This window comes from Gymnoscopelus microlampas (assembly GCF_963454915.1).
Source record: "Gymnoscopelus microlampas genome assembly, chromosome: 10".
In the NCBI taxonomy this organism is placed as follows: domain Eukaryota; kingdom Metazoa; phylum Chordata; class Actinopteri; order Myctophiformes; family Myctophidae; genus Gymnoscopelus; species Gymnoscopelus microlampas.
Window position 1 is genome coordinate 43,332,678 of NC_139947.1, and position 26,439 is coordinate 43,359,116.

The following is a 26,439-nucleotide window of genomic DNA, read 5'->3' on the forward strand; positions in this document are numbered from 1 at the left end:
GAGCCCCCCCAGGGCTGAGAATGGGCTGAGAAATGAGCTGGGAAGGGACAGTGGGGAATCCCACCTGTTTGCTCATGCAGAGCAAAGACAAGCAGATAGTGGATTAGCGCTTCAACAGTTGGGGTCATGCTACTGTAATGCCGATCTATGTGTGTGTGTGTGTGTGTGTGTGTGTGTGTGTGTGTGTGTGTGTGTGTGTGTGTGTGTGTGTGTGTGTGTGTGTGTGTGTGTGTGTGTGTGTGCGTGCGCGTGTGTGTCTGTGTGTCTGTGTGTGTGTGTGTGTGTGTGTGTGTGTGTGTGTGTGTGTGTGTGTGCAAGCAAGCAATAAAACATTGACTTAGTTTCCACTGTTGAGATAGAGCATAAACACCCCATTCAAAAGCACTTGGCACAGGGAATGCACTGTACATTCATGTATGCACATTGCACACATGGCAAGGTTAAGAATATGGTCACAGCATGTTCAGCACTTATGGCAGGCGGTTCTCAAGCTGGGGGTCGAGACCCACAGTATGGATCACAAGATGATCTTAGGCGAGGAAGGTTCATATTAGATGATTTATATATAGCATACTGTATAAAGATATGTCTTTCTCTAATATTTACAGCAGCATCTAGACTTCTTCCAGTCATTTTCCAAATAAAATATCCTATAAAGTGTGTAACAAATTAGGGTTTGGCATCATAGTTCATTCTATGAACTTTACAACATTCTCTTTACAACAGCAACAGGGGGGTTGCAAGAAAGTGTCCTGTCATTTTTGTGGTCACTACATGAAAAGGCTGAGATTGCTTTAAACCGTCCTGAAACATCTTTATGTTACATCACATCATACTGCTAAAGAATATTATATACTATATAATAAAATATTAACAGTTGTAGGAACAGGATTTTCTTCTTTTTTGTGCTTACAGCATTGGTAATCTGCAATGAGAGTGCCAGGGTGAATATATAGCACAGCATGCATCACTGGCTCAATAAGTTCCTTGTTCTGATTTTCTTTCCCGCACATAATCTAATTCAAACCCTGTAATTGGATTAGCGTCTTTCATGCAGAGTTCCGAAAACAACCCCAAATCACTCCCAGAACAGCACATATTGTTCAATCAATATGCTATATTGCTACATCTTGTGTTGAACATAGTGTACCTAGGGTAACTTTATAAAACATAGCATGTAAACGCTATATTTTAGTTATTGTTTCTCAAGAGAAGAATATGTGATGGATGCCAGGCCACAATCACAATGTCGATTTAGTGTCTAGACCTGAACAATTTGGCTATTTCACGGCGATTGCTCAAAGGAACCATAATAGAGGTTTCCGAAAAATTATGACAGTGAATGACAGTGAATTTCTTTGGCTATTCAAAAATAGCAGATATACAAGCTCATGGTGCCACAATATGAGCTTGTAGATCTGCTATTTTTGAAAAATCGTGAAGATTTGTGCAAATCTTTGAATATATTTTTTAAAGGGAACATTTGTAACTCAAACCTTTGCTTCTGGAGGTCCGTGGAACAAAATATTTTACAAATGTTCGCTTAAAACATATATATATATATTCAAAGATTTGCACAAATCTTCACTATCTTTCAAAAATGGCAGATCTACAACACATACAGTAACTCAAGGTCAGAAGGAACAGATGGACTTGTGACATTAACATTAGAGGCCAAGCATCTGGCCCCGTCGTTAAGGGGTAACCGGATGCTTTGATAGACGGTTTTAATGCATTCTAGTAATGTCATCGTTGGCTTCCATCTCACCATCCTACCAGGTCACATTTCTGCAAACATGCTAAGCATTAAGCAAGACTGAGAGTGATTAAATGTTGTGCCCCCTCAGCGGTTAAGTTAACAAAGTTAAGTAAAATTCCCACTCTTAATGTATTCATTTGTAACTCATCTGATAGTGTACAAATGTAAACAAATGGGTAAGGGTATTTGGTTACATTTAAACACTCTCTGAGTGAATTTAACACTGAGGATTTTACTGTGTCCTATTATGAATAAGCATTGCAGAATAGTGTTGGCAGTGAGCTGTATAATACTAATGAGCAGGGTATTTTTCTTTGATGTGTATGTTTAGCATATATTTATTTGCCTTACTAGATTTCATGTGCAAGCATCGTCAAAATAAGAAAGAAAGAAAAAACTACATTTGAGCAGCTATTGATCCAGAGCAACTAAGGGACTGGGATTAATCAAAGCCTTGAAAGGGCTGCTGCAAAAGAGTGTATGTTACTGTGTTAATCACTTTGTTTGTAAATCCGTCCAATTAGACAGCAGTGTGGCACTTTCACAGCCATCATCCTTTAATCCTGCTATACCGATTTCTAATGTTTTCCTTATGGAGCATGTACTCTACTGTAATGTACAGCTAACAACGCTCGCAATAATAATCCAAGAATAGGTTGTATTTGTATAAGAATTTCACAATAAGCTTGCATTAGGCAAGCTTCTTTTTGCAATTGTACAAACAGTAGCTCTCCCTTATGGGAAGCCATATGTTACGAGGCTTGACTGCTAGTAGGCTACTATAACAAGGGGTGTGTGTGTGTGTATGATCTGGTTTTAATGAGGTCAAGTTTGGCATTGAGATGATAAAGAATGTGTACCCAAGAACAGTGCACATGCCGTGGGACTGTCTTACCTTATCTAGCTTTGCTTCAATTTCCACAACCTCCGTCTCCACCTCATCGATATTTGCCCTGGGGGGAAACATAAGGAAATGTTGGAGTGAACAGTGAACACTTTATAAATAACTGGTGGATACTCCTGTCCTAATTTGAACCAAAACCACCATAATCAATCTTTATGTCTTTTTTTTTAACAGAAAGTAATTTTCTCTCACTGGAAAGCACTGCCATTCTGCAATCTGCTTCTGATTTCTCCATGTCCTCAGACAGCATGCGGATGGTGTTTCATAAATCGAAGAGTGTCAGAGGGCGGTTCTGGAGAGCCAAAACCCAGACATGTTCGAGCATAAAGGGCAGAAGTTTGGGGTGTACTGCTGAGGGAGCGCCCTTAAGTGACTAAGACACCGTCCCAGGAGCAGCTCAGCACAGTCACACAAATACACGACACAGTGTGAGCAATCAATGTGACTTTTACCGCCGCGGACCAAAGCCTCAATGCACCTGTACCCACCGCAGCCACCGCTGCCCACACCAATATCAGAACCAACGCCACCACCACACCCAACCACATCTGGAGGTCCCTGGGTGGAGGATGATTTACAGCCAGGAGTGGGCTAACCGGCTGGCTGACGTCTACCCAAACATCATTCCTCAGAGGCCACAGCTGTGGGGCGGTTTCTCCCAATGCTCATCTGACAGCTTCATGTCAATAAGAGAGTGGGTTTATATATGGAGCTATATGGTCAGAGGGCGAAGGAATGTTATTCTCCTTGCTATCACTTTCTGCTGCCCAACCTCCAATGCCTGCTACATGCCTGACTGTGGGAGAGTATTATGATTATTGATTCACCACTACTGTACGGTAGAGTTTTCCACAGATTAGACTGCTAATGTACTCTAAAAAGGTATCAGTTAAACACAAACCCACATTTTAAATAAACGTTTTTATTAGAGAGAGAGAGAGAGAGAGAGAGAGAGAGATATAGAGAGGGGAGAGGACATCTGGCTGTGAATTAAGACAACAGCCTCACACAGCAGATTTGCAAAAGGAATATCTGTACCGTATTATCGACCATGAGCGGCTGCCACAATATGCATCCCTTTCTCTCTCTTACTGTCTCTCTCTCACTCTCTCTCTCTTTTTTGGTAGCTCTCTCTATGTGACCGTCTCTCTCTCTTCACCATATCCCTTGGCCTTGGGTGGATTAGCTTGCTTGGCTGGGCTGCGTGCTCAGGGGGAGGAAGGACGGCAGGCACGTGCGCTCTCCTCTGCCTCTCCGCCCCCACAGACTCTACTCTCACTGCCTCCATCAAAATGGAAAATAACACACACACACACACACACACACATTAGAGAGAGAAATATCTGCCAAAAATAGGGAGGACTGGAAACATACATTACCTAACTAAGCGATACCATATTATTATTATTCCACGCACGTGTGTTATTGTAACCTCAACTGATCTCCTACAGGCCACACCCTGCTGCTCACCACGCCCAGCGACAATACTGCAGAGGCTGGCCCACTCATAAGGTTTTCATTGATGTTTTTTTTAAGAAACATCCCTTTTTTATAATTATGTGATAATGCGGAGTCAAGAGAGAGAGAGGGAGAGAGAGAGAGAGAACGCAGTTTGAGGAGGCCCATTTTCCTCACACTCTTCACCTGCATCCATTGGCATGCCAGTGATAGTCCAATTATACTTTATTTATGATGAACTGACAAGCACTTACACTTTCTAATGACCATTGATTCTACCTGCTATGGACAGTGATTTCATTGCCAAAGCCAAACCACATTGCAGATATCCTCTCTTCAACCCCCGTTTACCTGGCATCCCTATTTTGGGAATGTCTTTATAGGCACAAAAAAATATATATATACAAAACAAATTGTAAAAAAAAGCCTTCCCCAAAAGAAAAATGTCAGATTGTTTGATTGGAAAATTTAGATTTTTTTTTGTATAGGGCTTAAGTGGTTAAGGCAGGTACAATCACATTCAAGGCTGGTGCTCTGAGTACATTTGGAGCACACTTCTCAACAGAGCGGTTCCTCCACAAGTGAAGCCAGCTCAGGCAGCTTCAATGAGCCTTATGGTCGAAGGCCTTCTGAGCCCCTGGCCTGCCAGATGTGTCTCCCTAGCGTACGGTCGGGGGGCAGGGGGCAGGAGGGCTGGCTTGCAGGACAGCTGCTCCTGTCGGCCCCCGGGGGCCCCAAACCCCCACCTCCCCACCTCAATGCACATGCCTCTAATAATGGATCCACATAGACATCCCCCAGGCATGTAGCTATGGCAACCCTCCATTAAGTGGGCAGCAGCGGTCCCCGATGTGCTTGCGAGTTGACCCTAAAACTCACGCCACACACAGTGGAGTGGTCACTTAGATAATAACATGATTCACACAACAAGGCCACTGAAAGCATGTGACAGACATGTCGCCGTAAGGAGTAATCAATGGAACAGGCTCCATTAAAGAACCCATCAATAGACGTCACAAAGTGGCAGTAAACAGTGGTTCAAATCTCCTCCACGATGAAAAGTAAGGGGCGTCACTGATTGACCAGCAGCATAAAAGAGTTTATAATGCAGGTAGGTGTTATTAACACTGGTGAAAACGTCACACCCCACAGCAGGAGTTCAGAACCGGTTAGGGCAGACTGAAACCGACATGCAGCGGCTTGTCTTCGGGATTAATCTGGGATCGTTTTGGGGTTTATTTCTGACATGGAACATTGCCGTTCAAGGACCACAGCGGTGTTAAAAAAGCATAATAAATGCGGAGATTGTGCTGTGCAAGCAGGGCTCAGGCTGGTTTCTGGCCCGTCAATGTGCTGACAGGGCGTCCAGAGAGGGAAGGACTGAGGAGCTTTACTACAGCCGAACTCCCTGAGAGGAACGCACACGACACGCTCCTCTTCTTCCACAAGCCACCTAGCATCTTAACTAAAGTCACATGGTGCCTGACCGCAACGCAGTCAAATCCTCACTGTTAATTTAACTCTGAGAGTGTAAAGAAATTCCATTCTTTACAGCCTCAGAGCTAAATTAAGACAGGATATGACTGTGCACAGAGAGAGAGAGAGAGAGAGAGAGAGAGAGAGAGAGAAGCTTCATTGAAAAAGGTGTAGCAGCATTATTTGCCTGCTGCAGTATGAGCGCTCCCAGCCCCTCATTTCTATCTCTCATCTGCTTCTCAGTGAGCTGGATGGCTGAGAGTGATTGCAGCTGAGCACAGATGCCCCAGAGGGTTTGTGTTTTGGGACACCATCCCAGGCAGAGCGGCCCGGTGGCCTGTGTATGGGTAACGAGCAGGTGGGAGGCCGAAGAGACAGTCAACACCGGGCCCAGGTACTGACCCCTAAAAACACAAGCAGACCCAACCGCCAGCTGGGGTGGATCAACTGAACCTACAAGAGGTGGGAGTTCCAGCGTGGGAACCAATGGGCAAGGCCGTTGCATTGCTGTCCCTCAGTTCCTGAGCTGCGCCAGCATACAAATGAGAACAGCTGTATAGCTCAGCCTGGATGCTCGCTTCAAGTGATCCCTCTGTAATCAGTGAGCTGTTTGGTTTTAATCCGCTCTTTGCTCTGTCTCACACTGCTCAATATACCTTTAATCTGAGCTAAATTTAACAACCAGCAAGCAGGATTTAATCGATAAGGGAGAGAGGGAGCTGTTTGGGAGACCACTCTGCAAATCAGTAGTGTAAATTAAAACTTAATTTACTCAATTGCGCAAGGGTATCACTTGCAGAAAATATGCTGATCTACAAGCTCACAACACGCCACAATGTGAGCTTGGCTGAGGCTTCAGTTTCACTCTTGGAGTGAAAGTAACACCCCGGAGTTGTTGCCCTTGCAGTGCAGGGCCAGGATGAGAGGCGGGGCGGCGAGGGTAAGGGTAAGGAGACGGGACGGCTCTGTCAGTCTGAGGGCACCATTGTGACAAGGCATGACAGCATTTTGTTAGAATATTGATTGCTTTATAGTGCCTTAAATTAGGTCGGATTGTGAGGCTGAATGGGTGATTGGAGGGGGTGGTTCCTGAGCATGTTCCCTTCAGCTCTGCTGAGCAGCAGACTTGCCTGGTTTATTCTTAGCTGCATGCATGGCTTCTAATGCCCAAGCCCTGTCCAGCTCTCCTCTCTCCTCCTCTCGTGAGAAGGCTGGCCCACTACTACACAGGCTAATGCAGGGTCAGAGCAGGTGCCCCCTAGCTATGATATGTCAAGCACTTACTGTATAGTACCAAAAATCCAGCTCCAGCTTAAATTTCAGAGTTGGCTGGACACGCGCAAAAAAATATCCTACCCACAGTCTCTACCAGCCATCCTGCAGAGTGTAAGAGGGAGACTCATATTTCAATCACCGTACTATGCCTTATTTGTTGGCATCTTCCAAAATAATTGCAATTATCCAGTTGGCGCCATACATTTTTCAACATTCCATTAACTTAAAATTGCAGTGCCTGAACCATTCATCTGTAGTAACACGAGTCACCCGATCCTAATGCTTTTAGGGTGGAGGTGGCAGGAGCAGTTCAAATGCCTCCCAAAATACCCTTCCTTGAAATGCCTTCAAAATCCAGGCTATTGCTTCACGAGCCCAGGCTTTTATTTCCAATTGAAAGCTTACATGCTCTCCTCTTACTCAAATTGGAAGAAGCCCCAACCCTGCTATCAACAGCGGTCCCATTACTGCAGACCCAAAGAGAGAGTGCTGTTGTTGCCGCATGAGCCTCAGACGGTCTTCAACACACGTCTGCACTAATGGCTTCACAGACCATGACATGTGTGTGCTCCAGCAATAATTACTCATTTATGCCTCAATTACAACATGCCAGGAGCCCGGGCATTAAGCTGTCATCGGATGAACAGATTCACTTGCATGTTCTGTACGAGTCGTGTACAAACGGGGCCAAGTTGTATCCATCACAGGGTTACAATTTTTGAGGCGCTGAACAATATTTTCAGTCCACAGCGAGCGGATGGTTTCTTTCTTCCCTTCCCCCTTCCAGTGTCCTACTGGGCCAGATACTTGGGTGTAGCCAACAGCTGAGTGGCAGCCATTCACCAAACCCCGTTTCCAAGGCAATCGCCAAATAGACTTGCAGACAGTGCCCCCCCCCACCACCACCACCACCACCACCACCACCCGCTCTCACAACTACTCATTCAGTAGATTGAATACAGCAGGACCACCAACAGCTTGCAGTACTATACATTTCCTAACTGAGGATTGGTGGGTCTAAGCTTAAGCTTCTCTATCAACCTGCTGTCTGACACTGAGTTCAGGCAAATTATGGGCTTTCATGCAATTAATGACTCCTGGTCATCTAATCTCATCTCACTAGTTTAAACAGGAAGCCATGGATTTTGTTTGTGGGTGCTTCGGCATCCCCACAGCGGACCAGTTGTCCTGAATTGACTCCAAAGTTTAACTTGCCATAAATATCGCTCATGGGTCTGGGCATTGAACTGGCTACTTCCCCCTGTTTCAATTTGCATACAAATTGTACACTTTGCATAAACAGTCAATTTCTGATCCAGATTATGGCCACTAGGGGACCAGCCGTAATTGTGCATGCGCCATCTACATAGAGCTGCTGGGAGCACATGCCCCCATTCACATCAACAGGGCTTCAGTGGAAAGTGAGCTGCTCCAGGTTCCTCTCGGTTCACATCTGAAAGGACCTGAGTGGTCACATCATGTGGGCACCGTTGTTAAGGTGGCGAGACAATGGCTCACTGCTTAGTATGGAAGATTGGGGGAGGGGATATGGGGGTATGGGTGAGCGAGGGCGTGGTTTGGTTGGTATGGGGGTGTGTGTGTGTGTGTGTGTGTCGAGGGGCTCGGGAGGTGTATGAGGGGCTTTTAGGTACGAACTGCTTGGTAACAAAGATGGGAAAATGGAGAATGGGGGGCAGTGCAGGCTATGGGGGTGGGTGGGGTGGGGGAGTTTGAATGGGTATGGGGGCTTTCAAGTAGGAAGGGGAAGATGGGAGGATATGGCAGCGGTAGGGGGTGTTATGGGGGATGTGTTTTTTTTTGGGGGGGGGTCTGTCAGGTGGCTCTCCACCAAACAGACCACTTCAGACTACTACAGACTGGCAGCCGGGTGTAATGTCGGATGATGTCGGATTTTCAGGTGTCCAAAAGTTGTGGTCGCCACACCGCAAGCGCAAACTATTGCAAACGGTCGGACGATGGCACCTTGTTGTGCGCATGCGTCAGAGGAAATCAGATGAAATAACTATTCACACCAGTGGCTGTAGTCCACAATCCTCAGACAGCTTGGAACAAAACAAAAACACAGATTTTTTTTTGCGCTAGGCTAGTCATAGTACTGCTTTGCTTTGGAGTTGGTCGGTATAGGAATTGAGAATATGGTATCTAGTTCAAATGTGCAACAGGCAATGTCTCTGGCTTATCTAGGCTTGCTCCTGCACCAGAAGCAGACGAGAGTTCTACTTCTCTACGGAGCCTTCACCCCCCCCCTCTCCACCACCCCGCTGCTACCGACGGGCAGTAGCTGTCGGTAGCCGACCGAGCATGTTTGGTCGGCTTTCGAACGCTTCCCTACAACTTATGACCCGCCACGACAGCATGCACACCGTCCATTTAACAGATTTTCGGCCACAGCCGCTTTCCAACGCTTACCAACGCCGCCGATGTCGGTGTGGTGGAGAGCTACCTTAAGAAGAACTGAAGTAATGCAGTGTGAAAACTAAATAGAACAGTCAAATGAAAATAAATCGTATCCACTTTAAAAAAACTTTTCAAAAGCTGAAATTTGACCGACATCATTGGTCCTCTGACAACTTCACCATGGCTTGTGCCCAATGATGCACCATGCAGGACTTCCAGGCTGCATGCCAAAGCCCACACTCGCCCAAGGGCACTCAGTAAAGTACTGACTTAAGTGACAGTGACAGGCCTAACTGCTACCTGGCCCAGCAGCTTCCTCACGTGCCTAAATAGAGGGGCGTACTGTATGTCAGTCCTCTCTAAGGATGTTGCTCATACAAGTCTCATACAATTCTGAAGAGGGCAGTGAGATACCGTACAGGCTGAGACCGGAGGAAGTTTCCGCTGCTGTTTCTACACAAACAAACCAAAGACCACTTGTTTAAGTTATTTTTTTAAATGATTTAATAAATATCCCAACACATACAGGTTGGCAGTGGTGCTACAAGTAAAACAATTGTTGTTGCACTCTGAGCACTGTTATATGCTCACAAATACATTTCAGTGATATCTGGACAAAACACCCTTTTATTTTGGAGACTAAAACCCTATCTATCCTCTACTGTTGCCTAATTCATACTTCGGGAAATGGTGGTGCCACTTGTCAAGAATCAGTCATTATTGGCAAGTCACACCGTTGTGCAACGAAGTATAAATTAGGGTTCATTCTGTGTGTCCTTCTCCGTCTCCAATGGAGAGGACATGCGTAGCACCACAGCTGACATGCTATGCATGCCAACAGTGTCCCGTCTGTCTTACCAGCATGTACTGTATGGCCTACCGCTGATGCCTATGGGACAGGTGCCTGAGCACACCTTTTCTGACTGACACCGGCAAATAACTTGAGGAGTGAGAGAGAAGGTGGTGTTAACAAGTACACCATTTGTGCTGTATCTCCTCCTGCACAGAACTCGCAAAGGCATGCATTGGGTTTATTTTGGAGAGTCAATTTGCATATGGAGACCAGCTGAGATCGTGTCAGTCAAACAGAGAGCTATAAGCACACACACACACACACACACACACACACATACATGCACACACACACAGTCCATAGAGAAGAGACAGGGAGAAGAAATAGAGAGAAAAATAAAAAGAGAAAAAGAAGGGGAGATAAGAGAATGCGTGTTTAAGAGTTTGCGTGTCAGGAGCTGGGGACTTGTTCTTGGCTCACATAACATATTCCCCTCTTGACTGCACACTGACCCTCCAAAATCAACACTCCTTATTTTAGAGAGGAGATATCTAGTCTGTCAGGGGGTTGAGACTAGTCTAGAGTATTCTACCTCGGATGACCAGGCTGCCCGCTGAGGCTGAACTTTTGCCTGTCTGCTTTCTGCCGCACCTCATGTGTGCCACACCCCTGTCTGGGTCACCAGCCTCAAACTCATTCCTGTACACGTCCGTGGTGCTTCTCCACCACATAGGGACCACAGCAACACATAAATCATGAATGAGCAGCATGCCTGAGAGGCACTATATGTTCTTCGGTTCGGTCCCAAAACAACAGCCCCAAAACAAAGTTGCAGAAGACTGGAAAATAAAGCAAAAGATTGTCGAAAAATGCGTTTTCTATAAAGGTGTTGGTTTCACTTCATTTGGTGTAGGAGAGATGACCTTGATTTTCAGGTTAAAGTGATAAAGGTTCAGGTTTCAGGACCCTTCCTAATACAGAAAGTTGTATTCTAAAAATGAGTTGTTCATCATTTGGATATTAGATCACGTGGCGATTTGGTGGCTCGGCCAGTTAATATATTGACCGCATAATTACAATGTCCTACAATAATTGTAAAGTTTTGAGGACAGGACCACCTGTCTTTTTGAATGTGTGCTGTGTGCACGACGCATGTGTGTGCGTGTGCACGTGTGTGTGTGTGTGTGTGTGTGTGTGTGTATGTATGTGAGGCTGCGTGCGCACAAATGCAGACGCAGATGTGTGCCGTGTGTGAAACACTTCAAATGTAGCAAAGCATTTTCTCTGCCGTTACAAAACCTGCTGTTCGAGAATGGCTCTGAGACCGTTAGTGTCTCCTTGGGCCTTGAACAACATGTGCACATATTTTCACTCCCTCCCTTGGAGAGAGAGACATTAGTTCTGGCCCTGTCCAACAACCAGCAACGGTTCACAGGCTCTCAGCCCAGCCAAGCAGTAAAGCAGCCAGGCAGGCAGGCAGGCAGTCCCCAAGCAGAGGATAACATTCCCGTTTAATCTGACCACATGAATCCCATCTTCTTAATACTCCTATGCAGAGCGGGAAACAGAGACGCATTCTTCAGCAGAGACATTCAAACCAAACAAGACTCCTCTGGCTCATGAGAACCATGTTCCTGCTATGCTCCTGCTGCCAGCGTTTGTAATATGGAAAAAGCCCAGGAATAAAATAACGGTCAGGTCCCGCTTTTCATTCTAACACAAATTTTTGATAGTGCTCGTTCCCTGGCGAATTAATGTAGTGCAAAAACCGCAGAAACCACACGATAAATGTAGGAATGTTTTAACAAAAAACGGGCGGTGTTAAAGTGGCATTAAAACAAAACAGAAACATTCAGCGGATGTTGTTATTCAAATGTGAATGCTCTGCAAGTTAAGTAGGGAGAGCCATCTAGTACAATCATTGCACTACCATCTCACATAAATGGAATGCATTATTTAAATAGAGACATTATCACATTCACACAGACACACACAATCACACACCAGTAGGCTTAGGCCCCCGAGAGTCCTGACCTTGTTGCGACCCCTGCAAAACGGTGACCTAACCTCTAGGGAGAGAGCAGCTGCCCCCAGGGTTTCTGCAGGTTTCAACAACGAGTTTTTGTTTTAAAACCTTTGTAAGAAAGAACATAAATGTGTGGTTATTGGTTCCATTTTTTTTTTTTGTAGTTTTGTTACTGAGTGATCAGTACAAATTATTCCCCAAAACACATTTAAAAGTGAGACTGAACTTCATAAAAGTAATGTTAACTTCATGATCCAATCTAATGTAAGACCTGACCAAATTGTATTTAGGACATTTTACGGCCTCGAATTCAGATAAATGGATTTGAGACTTTTTAAGACGTTTTAAACCCTGTGCCCCTGGATCACACAGGAGGTTCACAGGCAGCACAGACTGGCAGAGAAGAGGTACTGCGCTAGTCTAACCTGCCAAAAGACACAGTCTCTCCCAGTAGGCATCTCCTCTGATTCTTCAGTCAGAATCCAGGGAACAGCATGTCAGATGGACACAGACGCTTGTTCTGACCAACAGCAACAGCTGCGGCTCTCATTGGCGGTCTTTTTTCACCCAATCCATTCAACTACAGCTCTCCTGTTCAACTGCAGTGTGGAAAATAGGACAAGGACATTGGAAACTTAAAGTAAATGAGAAGTATAAAAGACAAAACCACAGAACAAATTTAGTTCAGTCAGATACACTGTATATGAGAGAGAGGTGGCTAATTCAAGTAGCCCTGTTTCTAGTCAAAAATGCTATATGAAGTCATTTAGTGACTTCTGAAGTTTCTGTGATGCCTCAATAACGGCAATAACATTGTTGCCATGTTAACTGTCCTGGCTCAGGGCTTTGGGCTTCACAAAATGGCAAAACATCTGGATCATCTAATTTTAGCCTCTGTCCAGACAGAGGCAGATTTAAGGGGACATGACCTGAGCAAATCCATACTTCGACTAATAGAACAGAATTAATTTGCGCATGTCAAGATAATTGATGTCCCTGGTTAGTGTGCAATTTAAAAATCATATAAAAGCACGTCCCGGGCACCCAAAATTATAACCCACAGGGTTCATATGCGGCAGAAAGTCACATGTTTTTCTCTCCTACCGTATCTTGACTTGGAGCTATTCTTTCCTGTGTCAGCCTTTCCACTAAAATGTCAAAGCTCTGATGACGAGGCAGCTTTGGAGCAGATGTCTTCTGCACAATATTGCCTTTCATTCAAGAAGTCAATACGACTGGATACACTTCAGTATCGCAGATGGACATAAAAAAAAACGTAGGAAAAAAGTGTCTTCGTATCGTACTTGCTGGGAAGAAAACAGTAACTCTATAACACAAACGGTTGTTCTTCCATTGTTGCTTCTTACAAGCATCCTTTCAGAGCATTTCCAAATTGTTTGGATAACCTGATAGCAGCCATTATTCTGTGGGTCCCAGAGGGACATGACTGTTATTTGTTGCAGCCTGGCTGTCCGTCAGAGATCGAGGGCTAAACAGTGGTGGTACACTGGGTTCAGGGCCAATGCTTACCGGGTAATGGACAGGGGATTTGTAACCGCATGGCTCGGGGACGTGTGTGTATTCTAAAGCCCCAGGCTATGGCTAAAGCCTTGAGGATGACATGGGGACAGGAAGGAGGGCATTGTGGAGGCTGGATGGGTGGTCAGTGGGAACTGTGGGATCACATCCAGCAAGCCATCACTGAACTGTAGCGTCCCACCTGGACCTAATCACAACATTTTGGAGTTATTGTTGAACTGAACCCTAGTGTCATGATAGGTGAACATTCGGTCATAACAGGCAAACATTTGGCCAAAGTAGGAGAGCATTCAGGCAGAAATAGCACATTTGGGCCAGATCACAACAGAAGTTACCTAAAAGCACTTTTCACATTTATATCACACTTTTTAATTATGTATGTGCTTTCAGACCACTGAATTACCATGCAGCCTGTGTTTTATTCAGTTTAATTTGGGAATCCATTTCAATCATTCTCAAGACTCCCAAGACATTCTGTAAACACTCCAGATGTGAACAAATTTGATATGCAAGGATTTGATCTGCAAGGTCACATGGCCCCAAAATACTTGAGAATGTATTCAAACCTTGGTGGTCCATACCACCCCCCGGCCCATCTGTATCCAGCCCAGGCACCACCCCCCACAAACCAGAAAACCTAGGGGAAACACTGCAGTGGCTGTGCGTTTTATAATTATTGAACCTATGAAAAGTATTAACAAGCTCTTGTGACTAAATAATAACTACAAATATAGCTGCAAGCAGCAATTAGCGGTTTCGAGAATAATGGCAGACTGGCAGACTGTGACAAGAGTGGCAGACTGGCAGACTGGCAGACTTTGACAGAGTGGCAGACTGGCAGACTGGCAGACTGGCAGACTGGCAGACTGGCAGACTTTGACAGAGTGGCAGACTGGCAGACTGTGACAGAGTGGCAGACTGGCAGACTGGCAGACTGTGACAGACTGTGGCAGACTGGCAGACAGACAGACTGTGGCAGACTGGCAGACTGGCAGACAGACAGACAGACAGTGACAGAGTGGCAGACTGTGACAGAGTGAGAGAGAGAGAGAGAGAGAGAGAGAGAGAGAGAGAGAGAGAGAGAGAGAGAGAGAGAGAGAGAGAGAGAGAGAGAGAGAGCAAAGTGCACATGTCTGAATTAACAGGGTCATGTTTTGCATAATGCAATTTAAATGTAAACTGTGACAAGTGGGGTTTGAGCCGTGGACCTTTGGCACATGAGACTAACACTGTATTGATCAAGCTATTCAATCCACAGCCTTGGTCAGTGAGAAGGGAGAATCCAACAAAACAAAACAAAACAAAAGAGGGAATGAAGTACATCATACATTGAAAACAAGTACTCTCAATAAGCGTTTCATTTAACAATTGCATGTTTATTCATTGATACAGTCATGTTGTGTGTAATGCAATTGAGTTGAGGTCTGCATGAGGTGAGATTTGAACCGGCGACGCTCTGGTATCAAGGCAGATGATTAAGCCATTGGGTCAACAGACCCGAACTGATGAAAAGGGAGTTCACACACATGACACACTTTCACGCAAATTGCTCAGAAATACTGGATTTAAATGTTTTTCAAACTGCTCAAAATTGCAGACAATCTAAGGGCGGAGTTTACTGGTTAACAATTGCACATGCATTCATTGATACAGTCATGTTGTGTGCAATGCAATTATAATGAATTCTACATGACGTGGGATTCGAACCAGGAACCCTGTGGTTTCAAGGCAGATGATTAAGCCATTGGGCCAACAGACCTGTACTAGTGAAAAGGGAGTTCACACACATGACACACTTTCACGCAAATTGCTCAGAAATCCTTGGTTTAAATGTTTTTCAAACTGCTCAATATATTTCGGAATGGAAACTAGTGGAAAATAGTCGATCTACAAGCTCACAACGCGTTGCTATCTAAAAAGGTGTGAGATTGTAGATCGGCTATTTTCACAAGAAAGTATGTCATACATAAAAAAAAACTACTCTCAAAAGCATTTCGTGTTATTGTCTAAACATTGCACTTGTCTGAATTAACAGGGTCATGTTTTGTACAATGCAATTTAAATGTGAACTGTAATAAGTGGGATTCGAACCAGGGACCTTCGGCACATGAGACTCACACTCTACTGGTGGAGCTATCCAATACACAGCCTTAGACAGTGAAAAGGGAGAATCCAACCAAACAAAACAAAAGCGCGAATGAAGTACGTCATACATTGAAAAGAACTACTTTCAAGTATGCATTTCTCGTCATCTTTAACAATTGCACATGTATTCATTGATATAGTCATGTTGTGTGCAATGCAATTATAATTAAGTCTACCTGAGGTGGGATTCGAACCGGCTACCCTATGGTTTCAAGGCAGATGATTAAGCGATCAAGCTATTGAACCAACACACCTGAACCTGTGAAAAAGGGCCTCAAACATGTATTTGACACAGTTTCATGCAAATTGCTCAGAAATCCTGGATTTAAATGTTTTTCAAACTGCTCAAAATTGCAGACAATCTAAGGGCAGAGCTTACTGGTCAAAGTGATACATGTGTTCCTCATGAGTCAAGGCACATGTGTAAGCAGGTTTAACGGCTGTCGGCCAAACGAGGCATGACTTTTGCCTGTTTAAAGTTTGCATTTTCAAAAAATTGCTATAGCGCCCCCCTTTGACCAATTGGAGTAAGATTGGTTTCAGTGATACTTGGAAGGACCCTCTACAATATTGCAAAGTGTCAAACAAATGTGAGTCTGCATGTATGTGTTAGGGGCAGATGAATAATTTAAAAAAAGCTGCAATTTTCATTGGCTTATAAAAGCTTAACGTTTTCACTTATGGAAAATCCGCTAAGTTACGTTTGTCGGCATTGGTCCAAAGTTCATGTGTATACAGTTTCGTACAGATTGCTCATAAATCCCAGGAGAAGTGATTTTTTTACTGCTTTTTACTGCTTTTCATAGAATTCGAAATGGTGGGAGATCTAAAGGTCTGAGGTCAAAAGTCAAACAGTGAAAGTTGTTAGGCATGAGGAGACGCATGTGTGCATCGAAGTTTCATGGCTGTGGGTCAAACAGGGCATGAGTTGTACCTGTTCAAAGTTGGCATATTTCAATTGAGTGCTACAGCGCCACCCTTTGGCCAATGGTTGTGAGTTTCGGGTTTTCGCCGTTTGGTATAGCCCTCTACCATATTGCCGAATTTCATAAAAAGTGACCACGCGGTTAGGCCAGAACTGGCAAATACGGCGGAAGAATAATAATAATAAATATAGCTGCAAGCAGCAATTAGCGGTTTCGAGAATAATGGCAGACTGGCAGACTGTGACAAGAGTGGCAGACTGGCAGACTGGCAGACTTTGACAGAGTGGCAGACTGGCAGACTGTGACAGAGTGGCAGACTGGCAGACTGGCAGACTGTGACAGACTGTGGCAGACTGGCAGACTGGCAGACAGACAGACTGTGGCAGACTGGCAGACTGGCAGACAGACAGACAGACAGTGACAGAGTGGCAGACTGGCAGACTGGCAGACTGTGACAGAGTGGCAGACAGACAAACAGACAGACTGTGACAGAGTGGCAGAGTGGCAGACTGGCAGACAGACAGACAGTGACAGAGTGGCAGACTGGCAGACTGGCAGACAGACAGACTGTGGCAGACTGGCAGACTGGCAGACAGACAGACAGTGACAGAGTGGCAGACTGGCAGACAGACAGACAGACTGTGACAGAGTGGCAGACTGGCAGACAGACAGACAGACAGTGACAGAGTGGCAGACTGGCAGACAGACAGACAGTGACAGAGTGGCAGATAGGCAGACAGACAGACTGTGACAGAGAGAGAGAGAGAGAGAGAGAGAGAGAGAGAGAGAGAGAGAGAGAGAGAGAGAGAGAGAGAGAGAGAGAGAGAGAGAGAGAGAGAGAGCAAAGTGCACATGTCTGAATTAACAGGGTCATGTTTTGCATAATGCAATTTAAATGTAAACTGTGACAAGTGGGGTTTGAGCCGTGGACCTTTGGCACATGAGACTAACACTGTATTGATCAAGCTATTCAATCCACAGCCTTGGTCAGTGAGAAGGGAGAATCCAACAAAACAAAACAAAACAAAAGAGGGAATGAAGTACATCATACATTGAAAACAACTACTCTCAATAAGCGTTTCATTTAACAATTGCATGTTTATTCATTGATACAGTCATGTTGTGTGTAATGCAATTGAGTTGAGGTCTGCATGAGGTGAGATTTGAACCGGCGACGCTCTGGTATCAAGGCAGATGATTAAGCCATTGGGCCAACAGACCCGAACTGATGAAAAGGGAGTTCACACACATGACACACTTTCACGCAAATTGCTCAGAAATACTGGATTTAAATGTTTTTCAAACTGCTCAAAATTGCAGACAATCTAAGGGCGGAGTTTACTGGTTAACAATTGCACATGCATTCATTGATACAGTCATGTTGTGTGCAATGCAATTATAATGAATTCTACATGACGTGGGATTCGAACCAGGAACCCTGTGGTTTCAAGGCAGATGATTAAGCCATTGGGCCAACAGACCTGTACTAGTGAAAAGGGAGTTCAAACACATGACACAATTTCACGCAAATTGCTCAGAAATCCTTGGTTTAAATGTTTTTCAAACTGCTCAATATATTTCGGAATGGAAACTAGTGGAAAATAGTCGATCTACAAGCTCACAACGCGTTGCTATCTAAAAAGGTGTGAGATTGTAGATCGGCTATTTTCACAAGAAAGTATGTCATACATAAAAAAAAACTACTCTCAAAAGCATTTCGTGTTATTGTCTAAACATTGCACTTGTCTGAATTAACAGGGTCATGTTTTGTACAATGCAATTTAAATGTGAACTGTAATAAGTGGGATTCGAACCAGGGACCTTCGGCACATGAGACTCACACTCTACTGGTGGAGCTATCCAATACACAGCCTTAGACAGTGAAAAGGGAGAATCCAACAAAACAAAACAAAAGCGCGAATGAAGTACGTCATACATTGAAAATAACTACTTTCAAGTATGCATTTCTCGTCATCTTTAACAATTGCACATGTATTCATTGATATAGTCATGTTGTGTGCAATGCAATTATAATTAAGTCTACCTGAGGTGGGATTCGAACCGGCTACCCTATGGTTTCAAGGCAGATGATTAAGCGATCAAGCTATTGAACCAACACACCTGAACCTGTGAAAAAGGGCCTCAAACATGTATTTGACACAGTTTCATGCAAATTGCTCAGAAATCCTGGATTTAAATGTTTTTCAAACTGCTCAAAATTGCAGACAATCTAAGGGCAGAGCTTACTGGTCAAAGTGATACATGTGTTCCTCATGAGTCAAGGCACATGTGTAAGCAGGTTTAACGGCTGTCGGCCAAACGAGGCATGACTTTTGCCTGTTTAAAGTTTGCATTTTCAAAAAATTGCTATAGCGCCCCCCTTTGACCAATTGGAGTAAGATTGGTTTCAGTGATACTTGGAAGGACCCTCTACAATATTGCAAAGTGTCAAACAAATGTGAGTCTGCATGTATGTGTTAGGGGCAGATGAATAATTAAAAAAAAGCTGCAATTTTCATTGGCTTATAAAAGCTTAACGTTTTCACTTATGGAAAATCCGCTAAGTTACGTCTGTCGGCATTGGTCCAAAGTTCATGTGTATACAGTTTTGTACAGATTGCTCATAAATCCCAGGAGGAGTAGGCTTTTTACTGCTTTTTACTGCTTTTCATAGAATTCGAAATGGTGGGAGATCTAAAGGTCAGAGGTCAAAAGTCAAACAGTGAAAGTTGTTAGGCATGAGGAGACGCATGTGTGTATCGAAGTTTCATGGCTGTAGGTCGAACAGGGCATGAGCTGTACCTGTTCAAAGTTGGCATGTTCAATTGAGTGCTACAGCGCCACCCTTTGGCCAATGGTTGTGAGTTTCGGGTTTTCGCCGTTTGGCATAGCCCTCTACCATATTGCCGAATTTCATAAGAAGTGACCAGGCGGTTAGGCCAGAACTGGCAAAAACGGCGGAAGAATAATAATAATAATAGTGAAAGTGTAGAGATGTAATAGGGTTCGAAGCCTTACAGGCTCTCGAAACCTAATAATGAAAGCCAAGGAATGCAATAAGGCTTCGAGCCTATTGGCCTCGAAACCTTAATGAATGGGTCCATTGGAACACAGGTTCTATTTCCTGGAAAGTAACGGTTTTGGACATACAAGGTTTCGGCATGACATTGACATGTTACTCTTTTCCCCTGTCCTTCCTGCCGACAGTACTTTTCTTTGGCAGTTGAAGTGGAATGCAGCAACGAACGAACAAAACACACAATGCATGGGAATACTGCCATAAGTACCTTGTGACTATGAACTGGAGTAGTGGTGGGTGAAGTAATTTTGTAAATCCCATAGACGTTAACTTAACTCTGATATATCAACATTTCTATCCTAATGTTTATCACTTTAACTTTTTAGTTGATCCAATCGCAAGGTAAACAACATGCACTGCTTAGTTAATTTAATCACATGCAAAATGAGGGACTAGGAGATGTCTGATGTAACTGTCTGTAACTATAGGCTTGGCCAAATATCAGAATGTACAGTTAATAGAGCAACAGGAAAGGATAGCTTTCTAAAATGTCATTTTTTCCTGTGCATTGTTTCCAAGTGTATGAGAAAGAGAGAAAGAGAGAGAGTTTTGAACAAAATTGGAGTTATTGTACATTCGCACTAGCCTCGAAACCCCCCCCCCCCCATTCGGAAATTATTTCACGAGGGAGTATGGCCCCTGGGAGCTGGGCGGGAGTAGTAGCGTTGACAGACAACCCCTTCAGCCAATCAGCGTTTGTTATGGTAAAGTGTCGCCCAGTAGTCACGTCATCAACTACACAAGTCGGTCTCTGATTGGCCAACGTGCGCTGTCAATCACAGAGACCTGAGCACGGACGCTGATAGGCTCGGTAACGTTTTGTAGACGGCGGAACGCCCACACAAAAAAGGGTGATATTACTCCTACAGATGTTTTACTTTTTTTGTCCACACATCACGCAAATCGGTAAACATTATCTCTATAGTCATGTGACCAAGACGGATCTGGCGGAGACCTGTGCTCCGAGGAGCACTTTGTCTAGTCATTATTATTATTATTATTACATATATAATATATATAATATTATTATCTGCCTTTGGGCTTCATGACAAACCTGCTGGATATAGACACTCACACTATGCATTATGACAAACCAGCTGCTGGGATAGACACTATGCAATATGACAAACCAGATGGGTTACACTATGCATTATACACTATGCATGATGCAGTGCAGGCTCTAGCAGTAGCTGTGTACCCCATCAGTGTTGGAGAGGTCACGCAATAAGGCCACCGCAGACCACTGGGAAAAGGGCACTTCAGACAGGAAACGGAGCAGGACAACAAAAGCCGTCATGTAAGGGAATAGCGTGACAGGGCTTAACCCTTTCAGTACAACAATGCTTGAGTCAATTCTCCGCCGAGTAATGACACCAAACTAACGAGAACTATCGTCTGAGTGACACACTGCTGCTGGTTACGAGCACTTCATTGAGTCCACCCACGTGGGGCAACTTATCATTTGAGTCTCAATACGTGGTGTGTTTATAGACGACGTCCGTCTTTGAGAGATGGGGGATGAGACAGAGCTATTAGGGTGAGAGTGATCCCAGAAATAACAGACAGGGGCCTAGCGGTCAAGGCACCTAGGCTCCAAAGTCGCCTGACAGCGCGTTGCGGGTTCGAGTCCCGATGCCGGCGGCTTTTGCTGCATGTCACTCCCCATCTCTCTCCCCATTTCCTGTCAGACTACTATCCTATCAATAAAAGCCCCAATAAATTATAAAAAATAAAAATAAAAACAAGAGGCAGAAACAAACTGACGAGCCAGAGATATGATGTGAGACACCTTGGCTGGCAGTGCGGGTTTATATTAACACAGGGTGGTCCAACATGACTGCAATGTCATGTACAAAATGACAAAGATGATATCGAGTGAGAGAGACGAAAACACACGCGCGAGCACAGAAGCCGGCAAATCCCTGATCTGTGAGAATTGGCCCGGACAATGTTCTATTGTAAGGAGACGGACAATGACACCAAAGATACAAGGCCAAACGCAGCCTCTCTCTGGGCGTCCCACCAGGCCTGGGTGAATGGGTGCAGAGGAGAGTGCCTGTCACAATTAGCCAATCCTACATCGTACCCTCCCCGCTGACATTTGAAATATGTCTGTGAAATAGCTGAATTCCATCAGAAAAAAAACTAAAAACATCTTGCATCCCGTAGACCAGTGGTTCTTAAACGTTTTCATGTCAAAGGACCCCCAAATTAATATGTATTTGTGGATCTGAAGCTTTTGAAGATTTTGTGCTAGGTACCCCCATTCAAGATTTGTGTTGTTAAAATGTAAAAAAGATTTGTTTTTAAATGGCAGATCTACAAGCTCACAATTAGCATGATTAGCATAATAGTTAAAGTGGTCAAATTTATTTAGATGCCATTTTAAAAAATGTGGCTAGGGACCCCCTGGAACCCCCCTTAAGGACTACTGGGGGTCCTCTGAACCCACTTTGAGAAACACCGCCGTCGACTGCCACCATGTCCAGCAGCGGTGGTGGTGATGGTAGGGCTGAGCTGGGAGCTCTTCCCGGCATTTTTGTGGGCTAAACATGCAGCTTGGCTCACACTAGAAAGACATACCAGACGCGTGAAGCATTCAGCTCTTTCCTGTCTGAAAAACTTGCAGGGAGATGGAAGTCGCAGAAACAACGGTGAAAAGAGCAGAGACTGCTTCCATATGGATCCTGCTGACAGGCGTTTAAGTTTGAGCACACTTAAATGCTCCAAAGCTCTAGGTCTCTCTCTTTTTCTTTTTACATGCATGCTTGCAAAAGCAGAGATGGGATCAACGTACATGGAGCTGCCTCGCTCAGTTCACACCAAGTTTGAGACACAGTCTAAACAGCAGACTCATAGTTTACACAGGCGTCCGGAGCTGCTGCCCGCTCACGCTACACACCCATATATCATCCCGACGTCTCGGCAACGCTAAGGTTTACGCAGCAGGCCGAGAGAGAGTCAAGAGACAACGGGAGAGGTTGAAGGTCCTGTCACTTCCTCCCATCCTTCCCCCAGGTGTTTCCTCTAGCCTGAAGTCAGCACTGTGCCCCTGACGTCAATGTGTTTGCCCTCAGTGAGACCCCATGCCATCAGGCCCAGGACCAGGATGTTGATGAAACATCTGTGTCAACCGGCGTGCCGTAGACAGAACCAGACCCCTGCCATTGTGATGGAGAAAGCATAACAAGCTGGCAAAAACGAGGGAAAGGGAGGGGTACCCAGATAATGCATTAACAGTTAATGCATTATCTGGGTACCCCTCCCTTTCCCTCGTTTTTGTCAGCTTGTTATGCTATGATTATGGTCTTGCACCAGCATCTTTAGATATGGAAAGTATCTAGGTTAGCAACAGCTAGGCTATTCTTTGAGAAAACATAATATGCTACTACTGTGAGCCCCCTGACAGGATGAGGGGGTTAGATTCAATGGCAATAAGGCAGAAAATCAACCTTGACATTTGATGTGCCATAATGACGCGGTGAAATGAGGCGTGAGATAGCTGTCTCTCCTCAGTTAGCAATGGTGAAAAATGGCAATAACAATGGTTCTCTTGAGAATTTGAGCTTGTTCTTCTCTGGGACTCAGACTAATGGGAGAATAGAGCACAAGTGTACAAACGGGAGAGGAAAAAAAGGGTTTCAGTCATGGCTCATCGATGTGTACACTGAACCACAGTCCCCAGAGAAAACAATGCATAATGAGTTAACTCAGGCTCATCTATCTACAGTAAGTATACCGTATGCTAATGACCATTTCCCATCATGCCTCTGGAAAATGCATCCCAATTTGGGATTTTTTTTTGAAAAAAATGTATTCAGATAATTAAAGTACAGAGAAGAGCTGCAAGTAATGATTATCGTCATAATCTTCTTTTTCATTTTACAAAAACAAACATTAGCATTTTGGTGACACATCATCATAATAGTTTTCAAGCAATAATCGATTGATAACCATTACAGATCTGTAACTCTGAGAGTGTACAAATAGAACCAAATGAACCCATAAGAGTCCAGATCTGCTCTCAAAGTTAACGCTTTTGTCTTCTAGTTCCGTGTGATGCGCCCGGATGCAGAGTCAGGATTCCGCAGTGACTCAGCCCAGCGGAGACAGGGTGGGTCGAGGCACAGAGGGAGTCAGCAACCTCATCACAGTCTCACCGGATCGCTGCCGTTCACTCAGAGCCCCCTTTTTGAATATTTCACAAAACTGACGCATTTCCTGACCCGTCCCTACTCTATACCCAGTCGAGGCCAAGCCACAACCAGGAAGTTAACCCCCCCCCCCTCACTCACAGAGGAAAGCAAAAAGTAGAAGGGAGAAAGAGAGTGAGAGGAATAGTGATGGAGAAAGGGAGAAATCAAAAACAGATGCTCTTCTTGGTTACACATCGTGTGATTCAGCATTTCAAAACTGAGGAGAACCGGAGCCTGTAGACCTGAACTCAGGAGGCAACTTAAATTCTCTCTCTCTCCCTCTCCCTTATGCTTTTGGGGAAACAGCATAGCTGGAAAGCTGTGAAACCCCCGCTGTGAAATGGAGATCAAGAAAATGCCAATCACACTCTCCCAAGGCAACCGACACCGAGGGACGGGATGCGAGAGTCTTATATTTGTCCTGTTACGCTGTATTTAATACGACGGAGAAAGCTGGATGGCTTGAAATCCCAAACTGCTATCAATAACGTCACCAAGTTTCCTGAACCATGGGGTGATAAATGGATATGAATGGGACACGCAGGTCCTGGGGCAAAAGGTGATGTTTACACACCTGGAAACGCCCCCCCGCCCCCTTTCCCACACGAGACTGGCGTTCACCAGAGGAAGCATTTCAGAGACATTCCATTACACAGCAAAATCTGTTACTCGTAACTCTCCTGTCAGCCCCAACTGGTAAGCCCATACATATTATTGTAAAGCTGTGTGTGTGTGTGTGTGTGTGTGTGTGTGTGTGTGTGTGTGTGTGTGTGTGTGTGTGTGTGTGTGTGTGTGTGTGTGTGTGTGTGTGTGTGTGTGTGTGTGTGTGTGTGTGTGTGTGTGTGTGTAAATCACTCCAGTCATCTCATGAAACACACATTCAACTGATAAGCCCAATACTGTACATATTACTGTAAAGCTTTGTGTCTATATAAATCACTCCGAGTCCACTGTCATCCAATGAAACACAAGATTCACACAAACACACATCTTTAACAAATAAGTCTGTAGGCGTTCACTGGGAATAGCAGAGCAACTGCACAGATGAAGTATAAAACTCGGGCTAGTAGTAATGCTTAATTATGCTACGTCATACGGAGGTGTGGTGCACGAAAATAGCCGATCTAAAAGCTCACAACGCGTTGCATCCGTGACATGTTGTGAGCTTGTAAATCTACACTTATCATAGTATGACGTATACATCGGGCTTTAATGTACAGCCGCAGCTATGTAGCCACGGGAGGACTATGGTGCCCAACGTGCAATTATTGTCTGACAAGACAGGACAGTCCCTCACGTGCTGCTGTTAGCCTTATTATACTACTGGATAATCCTTCATAATGGCAAATCCCCTCCACTTGTTTAAAGCACAGCTGACAGCTGAGCAACGAGACGGCATGAGCTGGAGTTGAACGGAGACCTGGGCAGGAAATTGGACATTTTCCAATTAGCGTTTTATCTCAAACATAAAGCACAGTCGATGGAAAATGGAAAGACGTCATCTCAAACGGGTGTAAGATCTCTTAGCTAAAGCCTGACCCCTATGAACAATATTTGTAGGTTAGCCACTCGACATGGATAAAACGATTTAAAACAATCTAAGCTCTTGAAGCAATTTAATTTGATGTGAAAGCGACCCAAACAAAACACATTCAGAGAAGAGTAGAATGGGACAACTGCCACACAGTCTTGCAGCTCTGGCAAATGGTATGGATAATCCACCGGGGAGTCAGGGACATTAGTCAGACCATTTGTATTAAATAAGAATTATAGTCCATTTTACACGGCAGCCAGCAATCCTCAATGGAGTCACGTTGCATCCTGGGCTTAACTCAACTCAGTATGGGTCACAAAGGTTCAAAGGTGCACAGATGATACTAATCCAACACTGTGGATTCCAGCCTCTTGTAGGCTATGCTGTGGTCCATGGTGTGGTCTAATATTACGCTGAGCCAAAGGTCTCTGGCCTGCGTCATAATAATGCCAACATCCTACCCAATAGACACCTACAGTTTAAGCGCACAGTATAAAGCGTTTACAACTCTGTGGCAAAAGTCATGATTGGGTTTGTCTCTGGTTGAAATCAGAGCTCTCCTGGTACACTATCAGGAGGAAAAGTGGATTTTCCCCCCTAAACAGCATGAGACATCTGATACCTAAGCACTATACTGAATTGAGATCAGATGTTTGGTCTAGAATACCCAAATCCAATCTACTGGGGGATACAAAATTATGACTTTACTATATCATTTTATTTCCACCATGCCGCAGTGTAAGACCCAGAGGGTCTAAATTTACTGAGTTTAAAATCTATTTGTGTTCTTTAACATTCACTGGTCCAGCTTGTTTTCTGCCCACCCAGCCTCACATTAGTCATCATTAGGTCCATTCACCGTAGGTTGTGATAGGAATACTAATGTCAGTCTACTCTGAATCATCCATCAT

General features: G+C 44.5%; 1 protein-coding gene across 4 annotated transcripts in view; it reads right to left on the reverse strand.

Annotated features, from left to right (window-relative positions):
* Positions 1 to 26,439, reverse strand: part of acap3a (ArfGAP with coiled-coil, ankyrin repeat and PH domains 3a) — a 71,121-nt gene that overhangs the window by 37,558 nt on the left and 7,124 nt on the right. For all 4 annotated transcript variants that reach the window (XR_014601690.1, XM_084069538.1, XM_084069539.1 and 1 more), the window contains exon 2: positions 2,655 to 2,712. Coding sequence is in view for 3 of the 4 variants with exons in the window: in XM_084069538.1 (XP_083925664.1) it covers positions 2,655 to 2,712 (58 nt within the window). In the remaining variant the exon portion in view is untranslated. The remainder of the gene's footprint in view (positions 1 to 2,654; positions 2,713 to 26,439) is intronic.